Genomic DNA, 22852 nt, shown 5'->3' on the forward strand with positions numbered 1-22852 from the left:
TAATATTTTCCTTACATGTGTTTCGCCAAAACAGACGCTTGTATAATGCCTATCAAAATCTGACAGGCTTTTACAGGCAGTTCCATGTACAAAACATTGCATGTTTATTCAAAAACTTTCATAATAGATATCACTTGAGATAGATAACTATGCACTGGTTTTATTGCAAATTCAAATTCTGATGAGATGTTCTTTTGTTTTTGTAACGAAATATATTTCTTTATAATACTACATTTGTAACTCAACTCTTTGGTTCATTTAAATTTAGAAATGCAATAGTAAATTAGTAAAATAAATACTATATAAACATAATAATAAAACAAAACTTCATAGTGTATTTTACATTCAATTAGAGTTCACTCGTAGCCAAACGGTTAGCATACGCGCATTTGGCGTGGGGCATCCGGATTCGATTCCTGGTCGAGCCTATGTGGTTCGGATAAGCAGTAAGTAGGTCCCCGTTTCATATAGCTTCGATGCTGAAAAGGGGCGCTAAATTGAAATCAAATCAAATGTACATTGAATTATTTTACGATTCTGTTATTTTGAAACCTCACCTATACAATACTACATAGGATTATTTTTGATTATCTTTAATTTTACACTGTTTTACACTTCGTCCTCGCTTATTTCGGCCCTTGCTGCTTTGGCAACATTCGGGGAATTGCTGGTCATTTCTGGGTTAAAGGTCTTCAAAGTCGCTTGCAAACTCCTCACTTCACTTTCGTGTTCACTCACTTCTGCATTATTTTTTTTGTTATGATCTTCCTCAGACAAAGCTTCCACCTGCTAATCTTGGCTGATTTATCCGAATAGTCCTTTCCTAACATTTCCCACCGTTCTTTCAAGCTGTTCATTCTAGGTTCCCCATTTATCACATTCTGTATCAGTTTTGTTAACTCTGTCGACCTCTCTTCTGTCCATTAAAAAATATTTACGTTTATAAAGCTTAAAACATCTCCAAAGCAAAGGTCACGTGCGGAGCGCAGTACTGGAAAAAACAAAACACGTTTAGTCGCGCGCGGTGGAAAGCACCACAGAGTTACTAAACAATCACTAGTGGTTAAACTAAACAACGGATAACGGAGAGATTGAGCAGAAATGTTTGGAAAGGTGAGGGGGAATATTAACTGGACGGCGGAGTCTGTTTGACAAACAGGGTGGACACACGATAAAAAAAAATAATAATAATAATTTCCCTGCGTTGCTTTTGACCGCGGCGCGACTGCTCGAGGGTTAAAAGAATTTATAGAATGAGAGTGTGGGAAGAAACAGAACTCCGAAAAAAAACACAAACACGATGTTATCCACCAGAATCTGACATGTCCTGGGATCGAATCTGTGACGAAATACTTACGCTAACGTCGTTATTTTCTTCAAAAACGTCCTAATATGATAACATTAAATGTCAGATTGATCACAACAACAATACCTTCATTCCCCACAATTTTACTCTACATTCGTTTTAAGATTGCTCCATTTGGAAGGGGGTGCTATCTCATCTACTACACAATCTTATCCTCTTTCCATCTTTTCATCTTTTTGGTTCGCAGAAACTGTCAACGTTTTGCCATTGACAGTTACTGATTGTGTTCTGCTAACTTGAATCTATTATCCGTATGTACGAGAGCATGCTGATTTTATATATATATATATATATATATATATATATATATATATATATATATACAAAGGATGGAAACGATTGAAGGTATCGGTATAAAACAAACTCGTACATTTTGTCACCATTTACGCTATTAACAAGTGTCTTTTTTGTTTCATTGGTTTGACTGCAAGGAAAACCTTCCCAGCGAATGACGAAGGTAACAATTGCACTTTGTTGCAAGAAAAAGTACTCAGCGAATCGAGATGGCATTTTTAATCTTTGGATAGATAGATAGAATAGGGGGGTTAATGGGGACGTCAGCAACTTTTAATCTTTGGAGTCCGATCATCATTCTACAAAGAAGCATGAAACAGAATGGCAACGATAAGACCCAAATTACATTCCGCGGAATTTTAGACTGACTTGTCCACAGCAAATCGACAACGAGGATTGAAAGAAGACATCAAAAAAATTGTGGTTATTTTTCGATGAAGAGACACCGGTAGTTAAAACAAGAAGGCGTCTACCCCTTCCCAACAGACAGACTCAAAAAGGACCATAATAAGCGGATTACAGAACTGAAGCAACCGATCTCAATACTAAAAAATAAATAAATTCAAAGAAGCGGTGACCAACGAAACGGAATACATGTTGCTAATCAATCGTGTGTTGATGCTCAAGAGCAACGTTTGGGGTATGAACAATTTGATCAATGATTCGATTGGAACAGTCAATGATATCGTTTTCGGAAAAGGAAGATGCTCACCATCATGTTGCAGCTGCTCTTGTTGATTTCCCAAATTACATTTGGCCTCTACTTCTTAATAACTCCATAGCGATCCCTCCGATAACTAGAAGCGGAGCGAAGATGGTAAAACTTTTTCTTGACAATAAATACCGCTCACTGTTACGATAAGGTTAGTCGCTCATAGAAGGCAGGGCGTTGCCTAAAGTTGTCATTGATTTCAATGACTGAGAGATCCCTCTGATTTTTTTTTTTTTTTAAATAATTTTTTTTATTTTATTTTTGTAAGTCCGAAGGCTTGAAGACCTCTTATTTCAATCATTGTTCCTTTGCGAAAGGAATTTATTCAAACACTCCAAAATGCTCAAACATCGCGAGAGGTTTTATCACACATTTACAAATACTGTTGGTAACTCGGCCGGCTCCATATCCAGACTTGAGCTATTAGAAAGTGAATTTTCTGATACTGAGCATAATAAGCACGACGCCAATTTCACGTCAACTGGCGGAGAAAGACAGAATATTTATAATTCGGACTCTCTAGTCAAATCTCCATGTCGAAAAACTGCTCGCACTGCTTCAATTACATTATATCTACATGACCGTGAGTTAAGTTCGTCAATAAAGAAATGAAGCGAGTATTGCGAAACTGGAGTTTACTACAGTCTATTCAATTCGAAAATCCTCTTGAGCACATTGATGTAGTGGCTTCTTTCCATTTGCACGAGTTGGTGACATTGGCACATTCACTGAAAAGTCAGTTAACTTCTATGTTAACGGGGTGGCCCGCGTAGCGTAGTCGCTAACGCTCTCGTCTTCGGTTCGGTGCGAGCGGTCCTGGGTTCGATTCCCGGTGGGGGCACTCGGTCGAAAAAGTGTAAACAAGTATTGGTTATTACAAGTAAACAATTAGAAATTCATATACAGGAATATAAAGGAAGATGTAACATGACTTTCTGCTCATATTGGAGTATATAACTCACTTTCAACGAAAATGTCAGTGATTTTTAGAGGTGCAGCGACGATTTCTAGAACTTTTATCTACAGAGCTTATTATAATAGTTATTTTTCTTTAACCAGTTTTATAATCCCATCATTGTAAAATTGTTCATCTTGATGACAGAACCACAGCCTAACTTCTGCTTCACTGCATCGTTAGAATCAAAATTAAATCCTTTAATTCGTTTCTTAAGTTTCGGAAAAGATAAGAATCTGGTTGATCCAGATTTGGACTGTATGCAGGGTGAAGTATAACAATTGAAAATAAGGCGCAAAATCTTCTCGGTTGTCATTGCACTAGTGTGAGGGCGAGCATTGTTCTGCTGAGTGAGAGGCTATATTTGTGTACGAACTTACCGTATCCGTGCTCTCAGGTTTGCGAAAGTGTTGTAGTACTGATTAGGATTTATGGTAGCTCACGTAGATAGGAATTCTGTATGTACGATACCACAAGCGTCTCAGAAGAGTGTCAGCATTATTTTACATGCAGTGCCACAGCCTTAAACGTTTTTGATGCAACCAATCCTTTATAGCAGTTCTCCATGGAGGTACTTTTTATTTTCAGAGTCGAAATGGTCTACTGTTTCATCATCTGAGAGAGTGAGAACGTTATTCCTGCGATTATCGCCTGCACTTGTTCCCTTGACATGTCATTTCGTAGCAAGCTCTGTCTGTGTAATGCGCCGGTTCTCTCGAATTATTTCGTCTACACGTTTTGCGATGCAGTATATCCGTTGCAGTTTGTGGCTTTCCACTTCGTTCTTTGTCAACCAAGACAAGGTTGACTCCTGTGGGATTTTCTGTACAAGCACGAACACCCCAACATGTTACCGTACTTATGTCTACACAGTCCTTCTCGTAAACATTCATCATTCTCCGATGCATGTGAATGGGGCAAACATTTTCTGTTTTAAAAATTCGATCACTGCACACTACTTCAATCGCACCGACGATGTTGTTACATTTTTTGCTGTAGCTCTTGGATCCTAGTTGTGACCAGTTTGAAACTTGCAATATACCAAGAGGAGCATGTCCTTAATACAATGCAGATAATCACAATCAAATATTTGTTTCATCCTAGAGAACGGCCTCGTATATAACCACCGTGACCTGTATTCCGCTATGATGATGATAGTTGTGCCTACCAGATAAGTAGTGGAAAATAACAGTTGTCTTTTGCAAAAGAATTAAGGTGGATAGATTTTGAATGACCCTCTATACATTATGTTTTATAACTGATTGGAGGAAGAAAATAAAGAGTAATAGATCAAATTTTATGTCTTTTAGGTGATTCTGGCTTTAGGTGACTACATGAATGTCCAGTGTCATGCTTGCATTGGTGGGACAAATCTTGGTGAAGATATTCGGAAACTTGACTATGGTCAGCATGTAGTATCTGGCACTCCTGGAAGAGTATTTGGTAGGTATATTTAATGCTTCCTGAATACATCAATAAGCCTTAAATTATGGTATTGTAGTTCTAAATTTGTAGGGTGCGAATCATGTAGTCTTCCTTATTATAAGATCATGTATTAAAGCCCTCTGATGTAGGTAAATTCAACGAAGTGTATGTTTAGAAAATGAAATTAAATATTTGAGTTTTACGTCCCATGGTTATGCCGGTTAGGCTAAAAGAGACGGTGACGATGAGTGATAAATGAAATGGTGGAAGAAAGTGGGAAGAAACGGGAGAACCCGGAGAAAACCCACGCACACGGTGTTTGTCCACCACAAAGTTCACTTGGCGAGGGTTGGGATCGAACCCGGAACCCCAAGCACCAGAGGTGAACGCTCTACCACTGAGCCACCGCGGCCTCTGTATATTTAGATCAATGTTCGTGATCATTTCAGAAAAATAAATGTGATTGATATTAAACAGGTAGCAGTATAACGTGTACACAACGTGAAGGAGTTTGGTGTGTATGGCGGGATATTTTCTCAATGTTGAAACCGAAAGTGATAGACATTGCCAGTTTCGGTTTTAGTAGAGAGATTAAGGTAGAGATGGAATATATTCTTGGGACACTTAATTGATTCTAGAGACCTCTTCTGGCTTTCTGTTATCGTTTTTACTCTATAACGATCGATGTTGAAACCGGAAGTGACTGATTTCTGCTACTTCCGGTTTTAGTAGAGAGATTAGAGGAAAAATGGGATATATTCTTGGGATTCTTAATTGATTACAGAGAACCACTTCTCAATATCTATTACGGGTTTTATTCTACGCCGATCAACTGTAAAACCGAAAGTAGTTGGTATCTACCACCTTTTATTTGAATAAGGGGTTAAGAGAGAAAATGGCATCTGTTCTTAGAACGGTAGATCGATTCAGAAAACCATTTCTTGCTGTCTCTTAACGGTTTACTCCATGTAGATCAGTATTGAAACCGGCAGTTGTTATGGATTTCTCCCATTTCCGGTTTTATTAGTGAATTAAAAGTCGAAATGAAATGTATTCCTGGAACGTCTTAATCAATTGCCGAGAACACCTAATTAATTTCTCGTATCTATTACAGTTTTTACTCGCTCGGTTTTAATAGAGAGATCAAAGTGAAGATGCAATATAGATTCTTGGAATTGTTAAAGTAACTACTGCAAGAAACGCTTCTTACTAATTGTCACCGATTTTACTCCATAACGATTAGCGTTGGAATTGGAAGTGCTTGATTTTTCCACTTCCGGTTTTAATAAAGCGATTAAAATGGAGAGAGAATATATGTCGCTCTTTGGACGCTTAATTAATTACGGAAAACCGCTTTTTGCTAGAATGGCTTTTATTCTATAGCGATCAACGTTAAAACCGAAAGTGGTTGATTTTTGCCTCTTTCGATTTGAATAGGTGTTAAGGGAGATGATGATGCTTATTCTTCGAATACTAAACACACTAAAAACGTGCTTCTCGCCCCTACGTTTCCTGCTCTATAGTGCAAAGGTGCAAACCGGAAATGATTGATTTCTACCACTTTCGGATCAGATATCTTCTCTAACAAGGAACTCTTTTCCTAAGTTTTAACACACTACATCCTAACTGGATGTAAATTTGGCAGTGATCCATCAAATAGTTCCTGAAATCTTTTTTTATATCCTTGACGGACACGCGGAAAGGGTAAATTTATAAGTGAGTGTTGGTAAACCAAACTTCTTAAAAATCAGATAAGTAAGTTGTGGTGAACATGAAAATGAAGAGGGTAAAGTAGCATGCTTTTGCATACTTTTCAAGTAGAGATGCAATGTCCGGGTTCAATTACTGAAATGAGAATTTTCATAGCTAATAGCTGCTGTTAGCCGAATATTGTATCACACGTAATGCTAGAGAAAGACACTTATTTCAGATTCCTTTTTTTGGAAACAATCAAAAATGCATCTGTCCTAAAGAGAGCAATTTGTTATCGTAATTTGACAGGTGTTCAAGTTTTGTTATTCTATTATCTTCTTTTCCATGTATTTTGTGTGATTTTCAAAACGTTAACTTTTTTCTTTTGTTGTTTACTTTCTCGTGAGAGGGTGTAGATGTGAAAGAATTTTTTTTTTTTTTTTTTAAATCAAGGATCCATTCCATTCTTTAATAATTATATAAATATATATTTAAAAAATAAAAGAAAGAAATTTTATCATTTAATGTTACAAGTACAGAAAATAAATTCATGTCAATACACAAAAAACCGTCATAAGATACTAAATAGTTTTGTTTTGAACTATTCTCTTAATTTACACTATTCATTTTTGTTTTCCAGATATGATTCGTAGGAGAGTACTCCGCACTCGTTCTATTAAAATGTTAGTTCTGGATGAAGCTGATGAGATGTTAAATAAGGGATTCAAAGAACAAATCTATGATGTGTACCGTTATCTTCCTCCGGCAACTCAGGTATGTACAAACAATCATACTGGCAAAATTATCATTTAATCGTGAAAACAGAAAAGAATTATAGAGTAATTGAGGATTATAGAGGAATTACATTAATCAAAACAAAAATATGTTTTAAACTCACAATAAGAACCTTACCCATCGCATCCACTTCTTGACCAGTTCTTATTCCAATTTCGCCGACACCTGTCAACTTTTTCAAACCGAAGAATCTTCGTGCTGGCTGTTTCTACGTCTCTTACTGGCTCGTGTTCCGTTTAAAACTTCCTATAGACTACTTAGTGTTTTATCAATATAAGTATTGCATTAGAAATTGAAAATTAAATGGGTATGCAAGTTATGTGTGGGTTACACTGTTATAATTAATGCGATTCTATGTTCTGCATTTTGGTTATCAGGGTTTCGAGCCATTGGAAATTTGATAGTAAGCTTCTTTATTGCAATTGTAATATGTGTCAATTGCGAACTCTTAATTGTAAAGTCCTCTAAAGCTGCTTATGCATAATCAAATATTTCATTATATGTTGTATCAAATGTCTCATCAAAGTGGAATTTGAAGGTGTACGCTATCAGATTATATGCAATTTTTGGGTTGCTTACAACATCCGTTACGACTGTTCTAAAAGAAAACTTATGTTTCTATGCAACATTGCATCAAAGAAAACAAACGAAAATCACTGTATAGTGGCGCTGAAATTAAGTATGGCATGGACATGGGAAGCAGTTAAAATTCTTATTGATGTATACAAGCAAAATCCTATTTTATATAACTATAAAACTAAATATTAACGCTAAGTACTTACAATGGCCTCCCAAAATTACACAATTAACAAGAAAATTAACAGAATTAGACTAAATTTAAGTTTCAGACTAACAAATACAATATAGATTCGTAAGTATTTAGTGAGCAACAAAGAAAGCATGAAAATCAGGATAGGCAAAAACCATGGTTTTTATTTAAAAAACAAAAAAAAAAAAACAGTTTTTTTCTTGTTTTGTTTTGTTTAAACCAGGTTTTTTCGGTTTAAATAATTTGCTTTATGTATTTATATCACATATGGACAGAAACAAGTTTGTTTCGTCTTGGTGTTATTATTGCAACAACAAAGTTATACTGGAAGGGGTCATATACACTAAAAGCTGAATCCAAACCACTTCTCGGCTTACATCCGAGATAACTTGTCCTCCATTTGAACTCGAAACTAAGACTAATTGGCCACAAATGCAATACGTCTGCCGTCTCACTCACGAAGGACTCCTGATAATATAAAAAAATACGTTTTGCTAATCTTCACATACTTGTTAATATAATTGTCAAGAGTCATTTCAGAAGGACAAAAGATTTCAGTTGCACAAGTGAAAACAATCTACAGATTTACATATGAACAATTTCAAAATACTGCAGAGTACAGAAGAACTAATTTGGTCCAAGTTAATTCACTACGACTTTTATTAATCCAAGCTAAAGAAATACGACGACTTAATTTGCATATCACTAAGGAAAGTGAATAAAGATACGAATTATTTGAGTCCACTTCGGCTCTGACCCATATATCCATAAATAGATACAAAAGATAATTCTGATTTCAATAAATGCCTCTCGAGAGATTTGTATTACCCCCTCCTCCCAAAAAAGGAAAAAAGTAAGGAATTTCGATGTATTTTATCAATAGTAAACATTATTAAAACGAAACAATATGTAGAATTTCTTTGATTGTAATTTCATATCAATAATAACAAAACAATCTATTAAAAAATCACAAAAGAAACATCCATAAACTTATATTTAAAAAAAAAAAAAAAAAGTTTCTTTTGTAGAGTAATCTCTTTGAGTAACGAATGGGTAATTTAGGTCTGAATATACGACAGATAAACGTGATAACCTACAAATGTGTGTTCATCAAGATTTTACGAACACTTACACTTTTACGAACATTTTTCGTTTTCTGGTTTAAACCAGTTGATTATTTTGAAAAAAAAAAAAAAAAAAAAAAAAGGTTTAAACCAGCCAACCTTGATGAAAATAACAAGAATTTGCGAATAACAATTACTTGTACAGGAGGGAAATGAAACAGAAGTGAGTAAGATATATATTAACATAACCACAATCTTTTAGTAATATAACATTAAAAACAGGTTCATTGTCTACGATCAGGGGAAGCCATGAGTGGAACTGTAGGCAGTCATTCTATTCGTTGTCAACTCTCGGGGGAGAGGGGAGTTTTTCCAAATTATTTTCTCAGAAACTGCTCAGTTAATTTTGTTCATATATCATAAATAAATATTTCACTAACAATCCTACAATACGGAATAAATAGTTTCTCATTAAAATATTCACATTAGGTAATTTGCTCTTTGGGCGATTTTCCTCAGGATAGTGTTTTCAGAAACTCCTATTATATTTCGTAAATAAATGTTTCAGTAATAACTACAGTATGATATGTTTCAATTTAAAATGTGAAAGCGAGAAAGTTCAGTACAGTTGTTCATACCTTTTCTTAGATTGATTCACTGTTCAAAGTTTTAATCACTATTAGAATAATTACGCATAATCAAATTACCTTTATATCCTACTGGTAAGCGCTCTTGGTTACGGCCTTGAATCCGTGGAAAGAAATAAAAATTCCAGTTAACGCAGTTGAGAGACTACTTAAGAAGTGTTGTACAGTGGTCCAAGAAGGTCAGAATCAATATTGGAGATGTTGTACTGACAACATATCACTTAGAAATCAGTGGAGTTGTTCATTCCTTAAAGTGTAATTTCTAATAATGTTAAGGGTAAATCTTGAATTAATTGATAATAGTACTTTTTTCCTTTCGTAGGTAGTCTTAATATCTGCAACGCTTCCCCATGAGATACTGGAAATGACCAGTAAATTCATGACGGATCCTATTCGTATTTTAGTAAAGCGGTAAGTTGTAACATTATAAAACTTCGTATGTTTTTTGGTAAGCCCAGAAACACTAGTATAAGAAAGGCTTTTTAGCATGTAAGTGCTGGCAAATTAGTGTGAATTTCTGTAAAGAACTTTTTATCACTCAAATGAATAGTACGATCACATAAAAAGTAATTATTTTCAACGGAAACGTAGTGGCTCTGTAGATACATCACTATGTGAGTTTTAGATAGATATGACGGTTCTTTACTCTCCTGAGTGTGCTTAAGTTCTTGATTATTATATTGCTGTCTCGAAAAAAAAAAAAAAAAAAAAAAAAAAAAAAAAAAAAAAAAAAATCACGAAAACTTATACCGTGACCTAACTGCATTGGCTATGTGTTTTGTTCTTAGTAGACTTTTTTTTAACTATTATAAACAATATTTTTTTCTTTATTTAGAATAAGAATTTCCTAGAAATCGATGAGTTAATGCACATAGGTTTTTATGCGTGATCGCATTCAGTTTCGGTGGGAGCCTAGTCTTAATTTGCGTATATGTTTTCACATGTTTAAGATGTCACCCAAAGAAAAGCAATTAGTGTTGGTCAGCTCGATGAAATATTGTGACTTTTGAACCTTAAACACATTTGCACACACATACAACAGGTTTTTTTTAATGGATTTTGCTCTCCATATTAACCACTTAATCCGAAATCTAAAGGAGCTTTCCCGATTCGACCAATAATTGTGTACCGAAGGACCTCCAGTCTTGGCACTTAATATGAGAACTTGTAATTTTGAAAAATCTCCCTCCTCAACTGAAGATATATCGGAAACCCAAATATAGAGGTTGCAGTCTTACCTTCCAATATCCCATCACAAATTTGTAAAAGAAATATAACGACAATATAGTGTGTCCAAGTGTATAAATTTGTACTAAACTGTTTCAGCAATCTCTGTTGCCTTGGTCAGTTACTCTAAGAAACTTACATTAAAATATTTCCACTTCTTACACATTCTAGGAAGTGAAAATATTGTTGTGTGAGACTCTTAGAGCTATTGACGAAGACTACGGAGGTTGCTGGAACAGTTCCATACAATTAAAGTGCTTTTGAAGGCAGTAAGTTGTTGTTATATTTTTTACAATTTATATAAATATGGATCAAATCATATCTTTAAATAAATATCCCATTACAAAGATTAAAATATCCAGTCTACGATTTGAGTAGTTGATCTTTTTCCAGTTTCGTTTAGTTGAATGGTAGAGCGCTTACCTCTGGTGGGTGAGTTCCTGGTTCGATGCCTTGTCAGGTAAGTTTGTGATGGACAATATCGTGTCTGTAGGTTTTCTCGGGTACTCCCGTTTTATCACAAATTCTCATTCCACCAATTCTTGAATCATCATTCACTTGCGTTAATCATCTCCCTTAGCGCAAAAGGCATGTACGTGAGACGCCAAACTGAAAGATTTCATTTTTTTTTCAGTTTTTTTTATATTCTTAAATACATGTATTGCTCATTTACATATTTGCCAATTCCTCTTTCGATCCATGTCAACAATTAACCGAAGTTTCTTCAATACTTGGACTATCTGTCTGTTCCAGAACAGGAGGAGGAAGGGATGGGGTGCCAGGCTAGATCAGTGGTAGCGCTCACCTTTGATCTGAGGGTACCCTTGTTCGATTCCAGGTAATTTTGTGGTGGACAATTCGTGCCTGGGTTTTCCTGTATTCTCCCACATTTTTTCTAGCAATTCTTTGATAATTATTCACTGAATATAACCATGGGATGTAAAACTGTAAATTTCATTTTATTTCTGTTCCAGAATACACACCCTATCACAATACATAAAGACTAGGGTCATTCCTCATCACTTTAGCCGGGGATTTCTCATTTGACACGCACCTGGCGCAGAATGGAATGAAAATGCATGTACTTATGTGGTTCGAGATACTGAATCTAAAACTGCATCTAAAAGGCTTATGTGCTTGCAATTACAGTGTTAGGTGTTTTCTTACCTGCAGGTTTTTTTAACTGATGATTCTCTGTTTTCCTTCTACCGTTATGAGAATTACTTTTACGTATCTGTAAAGTACATTTACAGAGAAAACAAACAAACAAAAATTCATGTTTCTACGTTAACTTTGAAGAAAGTTACACTCTCTTTTCAATGTGCCCTTCGCTCTCGCAACTACTATTTCTTACGTTACAGGCTTCAGTTTCAAAGGTCCATAAGTCCAGAACCAATGGACCGATTTTCAAATGGTTTAAAGTTTTGGATTCAGCATCAAAAACTGCATCAGTACATGACTTTTCATTCCATTCTGAGACAGGTGGGTGTCAGCCCCTGGCTGAAGTGACCTAGAATCACCCACTAGTCTTCCACTTTGAGTACTCTTTTAAGATCCGTGCGTATCCCTAATGAAAAATGAAAGGACAGTTATGTATGTTTATCTGTCTGGTTTGTAACACAAGGTAACTAAAAAAGTTTTTGCTGTTCTAGAACCGTGATAAACAAAGAGCAATATAGTAGACGGTACGGACCTTTAGGTTTCGAAGTCATCTCCATCAGCATCCATCTTTTGGCAACGTTCCTGCAGCTGCAGCAGGATTTGATAAAACAGCGGTCGAGGATGGAAAGAAGTCCCTGAGTGCGTTCCGCAGTTCTCCCTCATTTGTGAAGGATCTCCTACCTAGGTGGATGTCAAGGGAATTAAATAGCGTAATCTGTTGACGCAAGGTTTGATGAATGTGTGCATGGCACAGTGTCTCCCAACTAAGTTGCTAAAGAATCTCCCGGGTCGTCTTTGCCACATGGGCAGAACCAGCAACTCTTCTGATTCACCAATGCCGGCTCCTTCTCCCGCAATGGACGATGAACCCTTGCAACTTCTGTTTATTATTTTCCAGTACAAGAATTATAGGAATGATAAAAAAATCAAAAGATTGCAATCTTGGCTGATAATTAGTTTTCGGATCAGGGTCCACAAAATTTTTGAACGGCTTCAAAGTCAAGTTTTCATATTTTCTACAGAATAAGCACATCATACTGAGTTAAGTGATAGTTTGGGTTTGGCTACTCTATATGTAGTTCTCCAGATATAAGGCGTACAAGAAAATTTTTGATCGAAATATATTGGATCTTGGATCAAGGACCATAAAATATTTGAACGGCCTCTAAATCAAATTTTCGTATTTTGTACGGAATAAGCATATCTATTGAGTTAAGTGATAGTTTGGGTTTGGCTACACTCTATATAGTCTCTAGATACGAGGCGTACAAGAAAATTTTTGAATGAAATATATTGGATCTTTTGATCCAAAAATATCAAATTATTGACTTATTGTCCATTCTCACCTGATTTATCATCTAATAACTTCTTTTTGTTCGCGCAATTGAAAAATAATATACATGGTCAGCGACTTGTGTAGCCTGAAGCAGCTGTTGATGCATCCCGAACAGTGGTTTGTGAATTATTTCTTCAAACTGCGCTGAAAAATAAACGAATAGGCTTAAACAAACAAATGAAGATAATTTAAGCATACAAAAGTCTATTACGAATTTTACAATATCGGAACACTAGCCCCACTAGTGTTCTAGTTTGTAGAAACTTTTCCAGCAGGCTTTGTAATTGCCTGGACTGTATGATGGAAGAGTGACCAGTCAGATTTTGTGTATCTAGGAGAAGCAGTAGAGGGAGCAGGGCATGACGCATAGAATATTAATGGATAAAAGCGTAGATATGTTGTAATATTGTAATGTGAAATAGTAGAGGAAGAATTGGGATGAACTCGTAATAAAGTAGAAATTGTAGGTAAAGAAGGTTGGGAAAAAATGAAAAATAAAAATAGTAAAAAAAAAATGGTAAAATTAAAATTGGAGGAAAGGAGTCTTAGAGAAAATGAAGTAATACTTCCACCAACACAGACAAGTGGACCATGAACAATAACTTCTAAAAATTATGTACTACGAGTTTTGTTCTTTTTCTGTACATACGTCATCGACAGAAAAACTGATAAAATCTTACCTGTATGCCGTTAAATTGTTTAGCGCTGACCAACCACTGTGGTTACTCTACTTACGAGAAGTGGATCCTTGAAATCTCCCGCTCATGCCCTCGAATTAATGTCAAGAATCTAAATGGGAATCCTACTTTATTTTTAACACCAAATTAACCTTTGTACATTATTGAAAGTACTCATTCTACCAGTTGCTATTCCTCCAGTCTCATCTGCCTCCTAAAATGCATCTACACTTCTGCATTATCTATCGCAGAAACTCACTTCTTCTTCTGCCTACACTTATTAAGGACCATGATTATTTGTGCAATACCCAGAATCCTGATTTCCCCATTATACAGGGTGTTTCAAAACAACACCGACAACGTTTGGGAGGTGGTTCCTGACACCATGATAAGACAAAAAGTACAGACCAACCTGGGTGCACAAATGCTGATTTTCGGAGTTAGACGCTGCCGAAAACATTGAAAAAATGAATTTTAAGAGCCCATAGCTCCAAAACTATGGGACCTATCGTAGTCGGGTCAAGACTTCGCTTAGGAACTAATATGTGCACTATCCACAAATACATGATTCAGAATCCAAAGGTACACACGCAGCAATTTTTATAGAGGGAGTTTCGCTACGGGCATATAATTTGAGGTACTCACCTACTACCTCTATAAAAATTGTTCGGAAGTACCGCAGATTCTAAAACTTGGATATTTGGTTAGTGCACATATTAGTTCCGAAGCGAAGTCTTGACCCGACTACGATAGATCCCATAGTTTTGGAGCTATGGGCCTTTAAAGTTAATTTTTTCGTGTTTTCGGCAGCCTATAACTCCAGAAGGAAGCATTTGTGCACCCAGGTTGGTCAATAGTTTTTGTTTTATCTTGGTGTCAGGAATCACCTCCCCAACGTTGTCGATATTGTTTTGAAACACCCTCTATTATATTACCTTACGCACAGACCATCAAACTTAACATTCGAACTATCATTTTATCTTTCTTCTGTTTAAAATCTTCCATTCCAATTGTCCTTCTTTCTTCAGAAAGAGATTAGAACATATATATTTCTATTCCGTCTGCCAATTGTGAGCAGCTAAATTAAATCCCCTGAAAGCTCCAAAGCTCCTTCTTTCAGTGTGTCATCCTTCATTTTCTCTTTCATTAATAATAAAATAATGATAAGAGGTGTTGGCAGAATCCGTTAATGTTTCAACACGTAAATTTTTCATCTCTAGCATATACTTCTTATATTTATATTATAAAATCATTATCAACCAGTATTAATCCACTACTAAATGTTACTACAATTTATATTAAACAATTCTCCTTGTTACTGTCGAGTGCTTGTTCAATTTTGTCACATCATCGCGTAGATTTTTTCTTATCAAAAGATTGCCGTTGAGATAGGTGTCAGAGAACAGAGAATTAGTTCAGTTAGTAGTACGTTAAATATTAGAGGTAATAAATAAAAAATTACATTCACAAATTATTCCAATCTTGTTAATCAGTTTTTCAATTAATGATGCAACATTTTGAATCTTTTCTTTCCCAGTGACGAATTGACTTTGGAAGGAATCAAGCAGTTCTTCGTTGCTGTAGAAAGGGAGGAGTGGAAGTTCGATACTCTCTGTGATCTGTACGATACATTGACCATCACACAGGCAGTCATTTTTTGTAATACAAAAAGAAAGGTAAGTGTAACACATATGAATTGGAATAGTTACCGTAACAAAGCCATTTTCGTAACAGTACAGTTAAAACTTCACTGGTTCAAGGACGTTGGCTAAGATAAGCCAGTGCACATACTTCATAGGTATATATTGTCCTGACATTTAAGCATTAAACTGAAGTTGCTAATATTCAGGCAGTATTGGAAATTCTATAAATACCCTATAATATTGTGATGTCTTTCGTATCTCCCAGTGCTCACGTAACAGATTCCTGTCGCTGTTGGAACAGAAGCGGAGACAGGTGTAAATTTGATACATGGTAAATTAGACAATGAGAATGATAAACATACCAGATTCGACTAAAATTATCGCCTTGTAACGAGATGAAAAAATTCTGCTGATGTATTTTTTAAGAATAGTATTAATAGGTCAACAAGTGTTCTGTTAATAAACCCTTTTAGAATTTATGGTATATTTATATACCATCGTCTTTGATCGCTTATTTAGGTTCTGTAACAGGTATTTAAGCCGAGTTTGTTTTATTGGTAAAGTCAAGAATGGACCAGAGAACACCCCAGATGCGTTTTGGAACCGGATGGTCAACTTACGGCTCCAAGTGGGGATGGAGGGGCGTGACTTCTTTTTTCTTAAGGCAAATTTCAAAACTTTTTCACGCCTTTAGTTTCCAAGATATCAGATTGAACTTTGCATACGAATTGTGTGTACCACTGGGTATTTATTTTTATTTATTTATTTTTTTAAGATCCCGGCGTGAAACCGGGACCGGGCCCGAAGGACGCAAATGTTCCGGGGGGTTGATTTTTCAGAAAAATTTCCGATTTTTCCCGTTGAAGTGTATGATACGGACATGTGAGTGGTGCCTTTGGAAAGGGCTCATTATACTGAAGAAAATGTTGTTTGAACCATGACTCTGTCAAATAGTAATGATGCAGTACATTTTTGAAGTATATATATATATATATACAGGGTGATTCAATGAGAACGTACCAGGCCTATATTGCAGCTAATACTGCACGTAAAGCCTTCACACAAAACATTTCATTACCAAATCGTATGTGTAGAATGCAATAAAAATAGTAGCGAGACCAGTGGCGTTTCGTGAATACCTCCAACGAGGGGCAACTTCAAAATTTGAAATGGAAAGTGGTGTAACTGTTGGAATCGTTCGAAAGGACATTAAATGTCACGCAACTTTTAGAGGACAAACTTTCTCATATCCTTTCCCATTTAGCCGCTAGAGGCGTTGTTGCAGACTTGTATCTGACTACCCGTAGCAGGCCTTTATCTCAGCTAATAATGCACGTAGAGCCGTCAAACGAACAATTGAACTACCAAATCGTATGTGTAGAATGCAATAAAAATAGTAGCGACACCAGTGACGTATCTTGAATATCTCCAACGGGTGTCGTCTTCAAAATTTGGCATGGAAACAGGGTTGGTTGTGCCTCCATTGAAACAAGCGCACAATGGGAGAAACGTCGAGAGGAAACACGTTGGCCTTTGTGGCAGCAGCACGATCGCATTACGAGGTCAAAGTCAGATGATGCGAGGGTTTCTGCATGCGGAACCAAAGGGATGAGCAAATACTGGTCTGAAACGAACGGGACGTACAATTGTACATACGCGGAATGACACCGTGTAAGTGGCGACAACAATGGCGTCAGCAAGAAACCACAACGGAGGGAGGGTACATACTGAAACAGTAAGCACAGGTACATTTGCTGCTGTTGAATGAAGCTCTAAATAGGGAACCAATGACATACGCAATATTTGAAGAAAGTGGTTTCCGTATGGTTGCGACAGAAGCGCAGTGGATGGGGAGAACTATAATGAGGGACAATGTACGATGCTATAACAAAACGGAAGAAGAAACTATTGGTTGCAACGAGGAAAGACGAACCGAATGTGCTGTTGCCAAAGCATGGAACAAAACATGGGGACAGAAAGCTGAGGCGTTGCAATCAAGCCATTGGAGAAAGATTAGTAAAGAGCTAAAGAATCAGCTTACCTTTTGCGGAGTGTAGTCGACACCCCCTGACTTTCACAAATGTTCAAAGTGATGTTCCCGAACAGCAATGCAGCGATTTATTCGCTGTACGTAATTGTGAACAACAGCTTCCAACTCGGCCACGTTGATGGTCCGGAATGCGGTTGTAATGCGGTCTTGCATGTTGCGAATGGTAGTTGGTCGGTTGACATACACAAGATCCTTAATTCGACCCCAGAAAAAATAGTCCATACAAGTAAGGTTGGGCCACCGCGGACGAAACTGTGGATTGGAACCTCTTCCGATCCAGCGTTGCGGAAATAGAACATCTAGCTCTTTCCTACACAGGGCAGCATTATGGGCTGGACAGCCATCTAGTTGAAACCACAGCGTCTGACGTATATGGAGCGGTACGTTTTCCAATATCGGCTGTAGATGGTGTCGCAAGAAATCACGAAACATTGCACCTGTTAAATGACCAGCAAAAAACCATGGCCCAATAACCTGAGTCCCTACAATGCCACCCCACAGATTAATGCGCCAACGGTGTTGCCGATTGACTTCTCTCATCTAACGAGGATTCTCCGCTGCCCAGTAATGTGCATTGTGGAGATTCACGTTGCCATCACTGCAGAATGTCGCTTCATCAGTCCATAAAATGAAGTAAATGAAATTCGGATGTTCTCTCACGCGATTGACCACCCAGTTGCAGAACAGAAGCCGTAAATTACAGTCCGCATCACTTAGTTCTTGATGCAGAGAGAGTTTGTACGGGTGAAAATGTGATTTCCACAGAATACGCAGGACGCTACCTTCACTGATACCACGATCTCGTGCGATCTGCCGCGAAGATACATGAGGATTTACTGCAATAGCGGCAAGTACATCAATGGCAACGTCTTCATTTTGTACGACTCTTCTCCGGACACCATAGCGTCCACGCATGTTGCCTGTCTGCCGCAATCGTGCTGCTAATCTCCGCAGCAGATTGTGGGAAATCGCTTGTCGCTGTGGATAGCGTTCAGCGTATAATCAAGCTGCAGCCCTATAATTTTCCCGGCATTCCCCTAAGATCATGAGCATTTGGAATGCCTCCAAATTCGTATACCGCATGAATGTTATTTACTACCGACACTTTCTACTACAATCACTCAAACATCAACACAAAGAGGTTTCACTGCTTGTGGAAGTTTCGTATTCGTCCCGTCACGAGCTTGTAATGCACAGGGGTAGTAAAACTCAATGCACGACACCTTGTCCAGTACACGGACCACTTTAACGCATTGCAGAGGTTAATCACTCTCGGACTCTACACGCTTGTGTTACCTGTTTTGGCTACAGCATCGCTCCTTCTGATATTGCAGCAATCGCCTGTTCGAGGCCGCATAGACTGTCTTGAGCAAGGTCATGTACATGTCCTGAGCATGGACTGTCTTGAGCTACTGGATCAACAAGAGTACCACCACACAATTACTGGCAACGATAAATGAGTGTGCTGTTCGAAACAACGACAAACAAGCCCACAACACATGCTCCCGGATTTGGGAGTTATTTCATATTGTACGTACGCACACAAGATACATCGCGCGTCCACGTCATTGTGGGTCTGGGCTACCATTGGCTTAGGCCCCGAGTCAATCCTGAAAAGGTTTCGGCGGTTGTTTATCAGGGCATGGTTTGCACGTACCCTCCCGGCATTCGCCAGATGTATCTGAGGACACCCTCGCACCATCTGACTTTCACCTAGTAATGCGACCGTGTTGCTGCCAACGAGGAAGAAATATGACAATGTGTTTCCTCTCGACGTTTCTCCCATTGTGCGCTTGTTTCAATGGAGGCACAACCAACCCTGTTTCCATGCCAAATTTTGCAGATGACCCCCATTGGAGATATTCACTATACGCCACTGGTGTCGCTACTGTTTTTATTGCATTCTACACATACGATTTGGTAGTTCAATTGTTCGTTTGACGGCTCTATGTGCATTATTAGCCAAGATGGGTAGTGAGATACAAGTCTGCAACAACGCCTCTAGCGGCTAAATGGGAAAGGATATGAGAAAGTTTGTCGTCTAAAAGTTGCATGACATTTAATGTCCTTTCGAACGATTCCAACAGTTATACCACTTTCCATTTCAAATTTTGAAGTTGCCCCCCGTTGGAGGTATTCACGAGACGCCACTGGTCTCGCTACTATTTTATTGCATTCTACACATACGATTTGGTAATGAAATTTTTTGTGTGAAGGCTCTACGTGCAGTATTAGCTGCGATATAGGCCTGGTACGTTCTTATTGAATCACCCTGTATATATAATATGAAAAAAAAAAAAATAGGTCGTCTTCAAACTTTCAAAAATTTCATCCGACCTTAGTTTTCAAGATACAAGATTTTGCACACGTATTATTTACATAACAAGGTATTTTAAAAAAATCAGATTTTTACGTGAACCCAGGCCCGGGCGAGAGGGGCGCAGAAATTTCGAAAAATCTCCCGGTTTTTCCCGATTTTCCCGTCTCTGGTGTATAATACGGACAAGCGAGTGGTATCGTTGGAAAGTATGCTCTATCGTGAAAAAGCGAGGTATAAACCATGATCCTACGACAAATAGTAAGGAAGCATTAGCTGTTTGAGTGAAAGTCAAAAATTTACCTCAAAAAGTGGAAATGCCAGAGGGGGTTAATATATGCCTTAACTAGAGGTAGACAGTGGTGCTATTCAGCCGGTTCGCGAGAACCATTTGTTAAAATATTTCGAGTTCGCTGAACCATTTTTATTCCCAGACATAAACACACACACACACACATCGCAAGACCTAGCCAAGAGTGAAAGAAGCCAAACAAATTTGTGAAAACACCTTTTTATTTTCCCTCTCGCTTGCATTGTTGAAAAGCAAGCAACTTTGAATTATTTCAATTCAGTGGGCAGACAGAAATTTGAATACGAATTCCAGAATTTCGTCCGAAATACTGGGACTTGTGAGTGTAATGAATGTGATACGTATATAATGCTTATTACGTGTGCTACCTTTGTTTTTGTGTAATTCCGATATCTCATCAGTTCCGGAGATATGTGCCTTCGAAGCAATGTGTACGAAATATTGGTCTTTTCCTCTATATCTCGAATGATTGCTTGTCATGACCCATACTGTCATTCCTCAAAACATGGCCCATTCCTGGTGGGACACCATATACCTATATCTATCTACATATATATATATATATATATATATATATATATATATATATATATATATATATATATATATACGGGGCGTATTCCAAAAGTCCGTTTGATGATTTTAAAAAAAAAGAAGAAAAAACAGATGCTCGTGCGGAACGGTATTTATTGCCAGAAATAGGTGCGTACGGTCGGAGCTACTTCACTTTCCCACATAATCACCATGCTGTTTCAAACACACTTCGTAACGCTGCATCAACTTCCGTAAACCCTCTGAATAGAAGTTTGTCGCTTGGGATTGAAACCAGTTGGCAACGGCAGTCTTGAGATTCTCGTCGTTTTCGAACCATTGTCCACCGAGCCACCTTTTCAAATGCAAGAAGAGGAAGTAATCGTTTGGGGCAAGGTCGGGACTGTGTGGAGGGTGATCAAACAGGTCCTAACGAAAATCTTGAATCTTTTCTCAATGACGGTAGCGGTATGAGAACGTGCATTGTCGTGAACGAGGATGATTCCGGACGACAGTTTCCCGCGGAGTCGATTTTGAATCGCACGTTGCACTTTGGTGAGCGTATCGCAATACACGTCAGTGTAACTGCTGCCCCACGTTGCAAGAAATCAACCAACAGGACACCCTTGTCGTCCCACAAGACGGTAGCCATCAGTTTGCGACTCGAGTGTGGCGATTGCTTAAACCTTTTTGGTTTGGGGGAACCTGAATGGCGCCACTGCATGGACTGTTGCTTGGATTCGGCGTTGGTGTATGAGATCCACGTCTCGTCGCCCGTCACAATGTGGGAAAACAAATCTGTCGTCGATAGTGATCTCCCTGTTGTCGATAGCGACCCAAAAACTGTCGGGCACTGTACATTCGTTGCTCTTTGTGCTGGTCCATAAGCATTTTCGACATCCACCTTGCACTCAACTTGTGATATTCAAGCGTTTCTGTGAAAATCCTCTAGATGGTGGTTCGTGCAATGTGGGAAAAGTCATGAGCCAGAGCACTGGTCGTCAATTGCCAATCACTTCGCAGTTTTTGGTTCACTTGCTCTACGAGGTCATCCTTCTGAACACTAGGCCTGCCACTCTGGTCTTCATCGTGCACGTTGGTGTCACCATTTTGAAACTCGCGACACCATTTGCGAACCATTCCTGCACTTATTACTGTAGGTTCATACACTAAGCACAATTCCCGATGAATATAAGCAGCAGAAGTTCCTTTTGAAAAAAAAAAAATAATAATAATAATAATAATCGTATCACACCGCGCACTTCACAACTAGCGGGAGGAACAATTCTCGTGGACATTGCGATCTGTCTTCCACGACTGCCAAACTCCTACTAACTCAAGACAACCACTGAGTGGCTTCGTCAATAGTCTGTCATTGGCGTTGCATGATTGAAATTGTGTTCCAGCCTATCCCCATTTCACTATACGTCGACGGCCCTTACTTTTGGAATACGCCTCGTGTATATATATATATATATATATATATAAGAGAGAGAGAGAGAGAGAGAACCGGTTGATAAAAAATTAGAATAGCACCACTGGAGGTAGACTAAATATATTGTCCATTGTGAGTTTTCGTTCGTATCACAATTGTAAATTCGTTAACTGAACATAAAGCAATGTGCAAGAGAGTATATTCTGAAGTAATTAATAAACCTTTGAGCTCTGTTTTAAAATAACATGTTGTGGTGTGAACAATAAGATTATTATTATGAATGAGAATAATTATATAATTTAATAATGAATTGTACATTAGATTGAAGTGGCTGGACTCGCATTTCTTTCCATAGGATTAGAACTTAGTGTACAGTACTTACTTGAATCCTACTATGTTGAGAAGTTTTTCTATATAGTAAATTTCGGTCAACACCATTTAATTTA

General features: G+C 37.7%; 1 protein-coding gene across 1 annotated transcript in view; it reads left to right on the forward strand.

Annotated features, from left to right (window-relative positions):
• LOC145664157 (eukaryotic initiation factor 4A-III) overlaps window positions 1-22852 on the forward strand; it is a 48038-nt gene that overhangs the window by 11061 nt on the left and 14125 nt on the right. Inside the window, exons 3-6 of the mRNA XM_081730561.1 lie at window positions 4638-4770; window positions 7085-7218; window positions 10042-10130; window positions 15658-15796. Coding sequence (XP_081586687.1) covers window positions 4638-4770; window positions 7085-7218; window positions 10042-10130; window positions 15658-15796 — 495 coding nt within the window. The remainder of the gene's footprint in view (window positions 1-4637; window positions 4771-7084; window positions 7219-10041; window positions 10131-15657; window positions 15797-22852) is intronic.

Source organism: Thermobia domestica, chromosome 11, assembly GCF_964235325.1.
Source record: "Thermobia domestica chromosome 11, izTheDome1.hap1.1, whole genome shotgun sequence".
Classification (NCBI taxonomy): Eukaryota; Metazoa; Arthropoda; class Insecta; order Zygentoma; family Lepismatidae; genus Thermobia; species Thermobia domestica.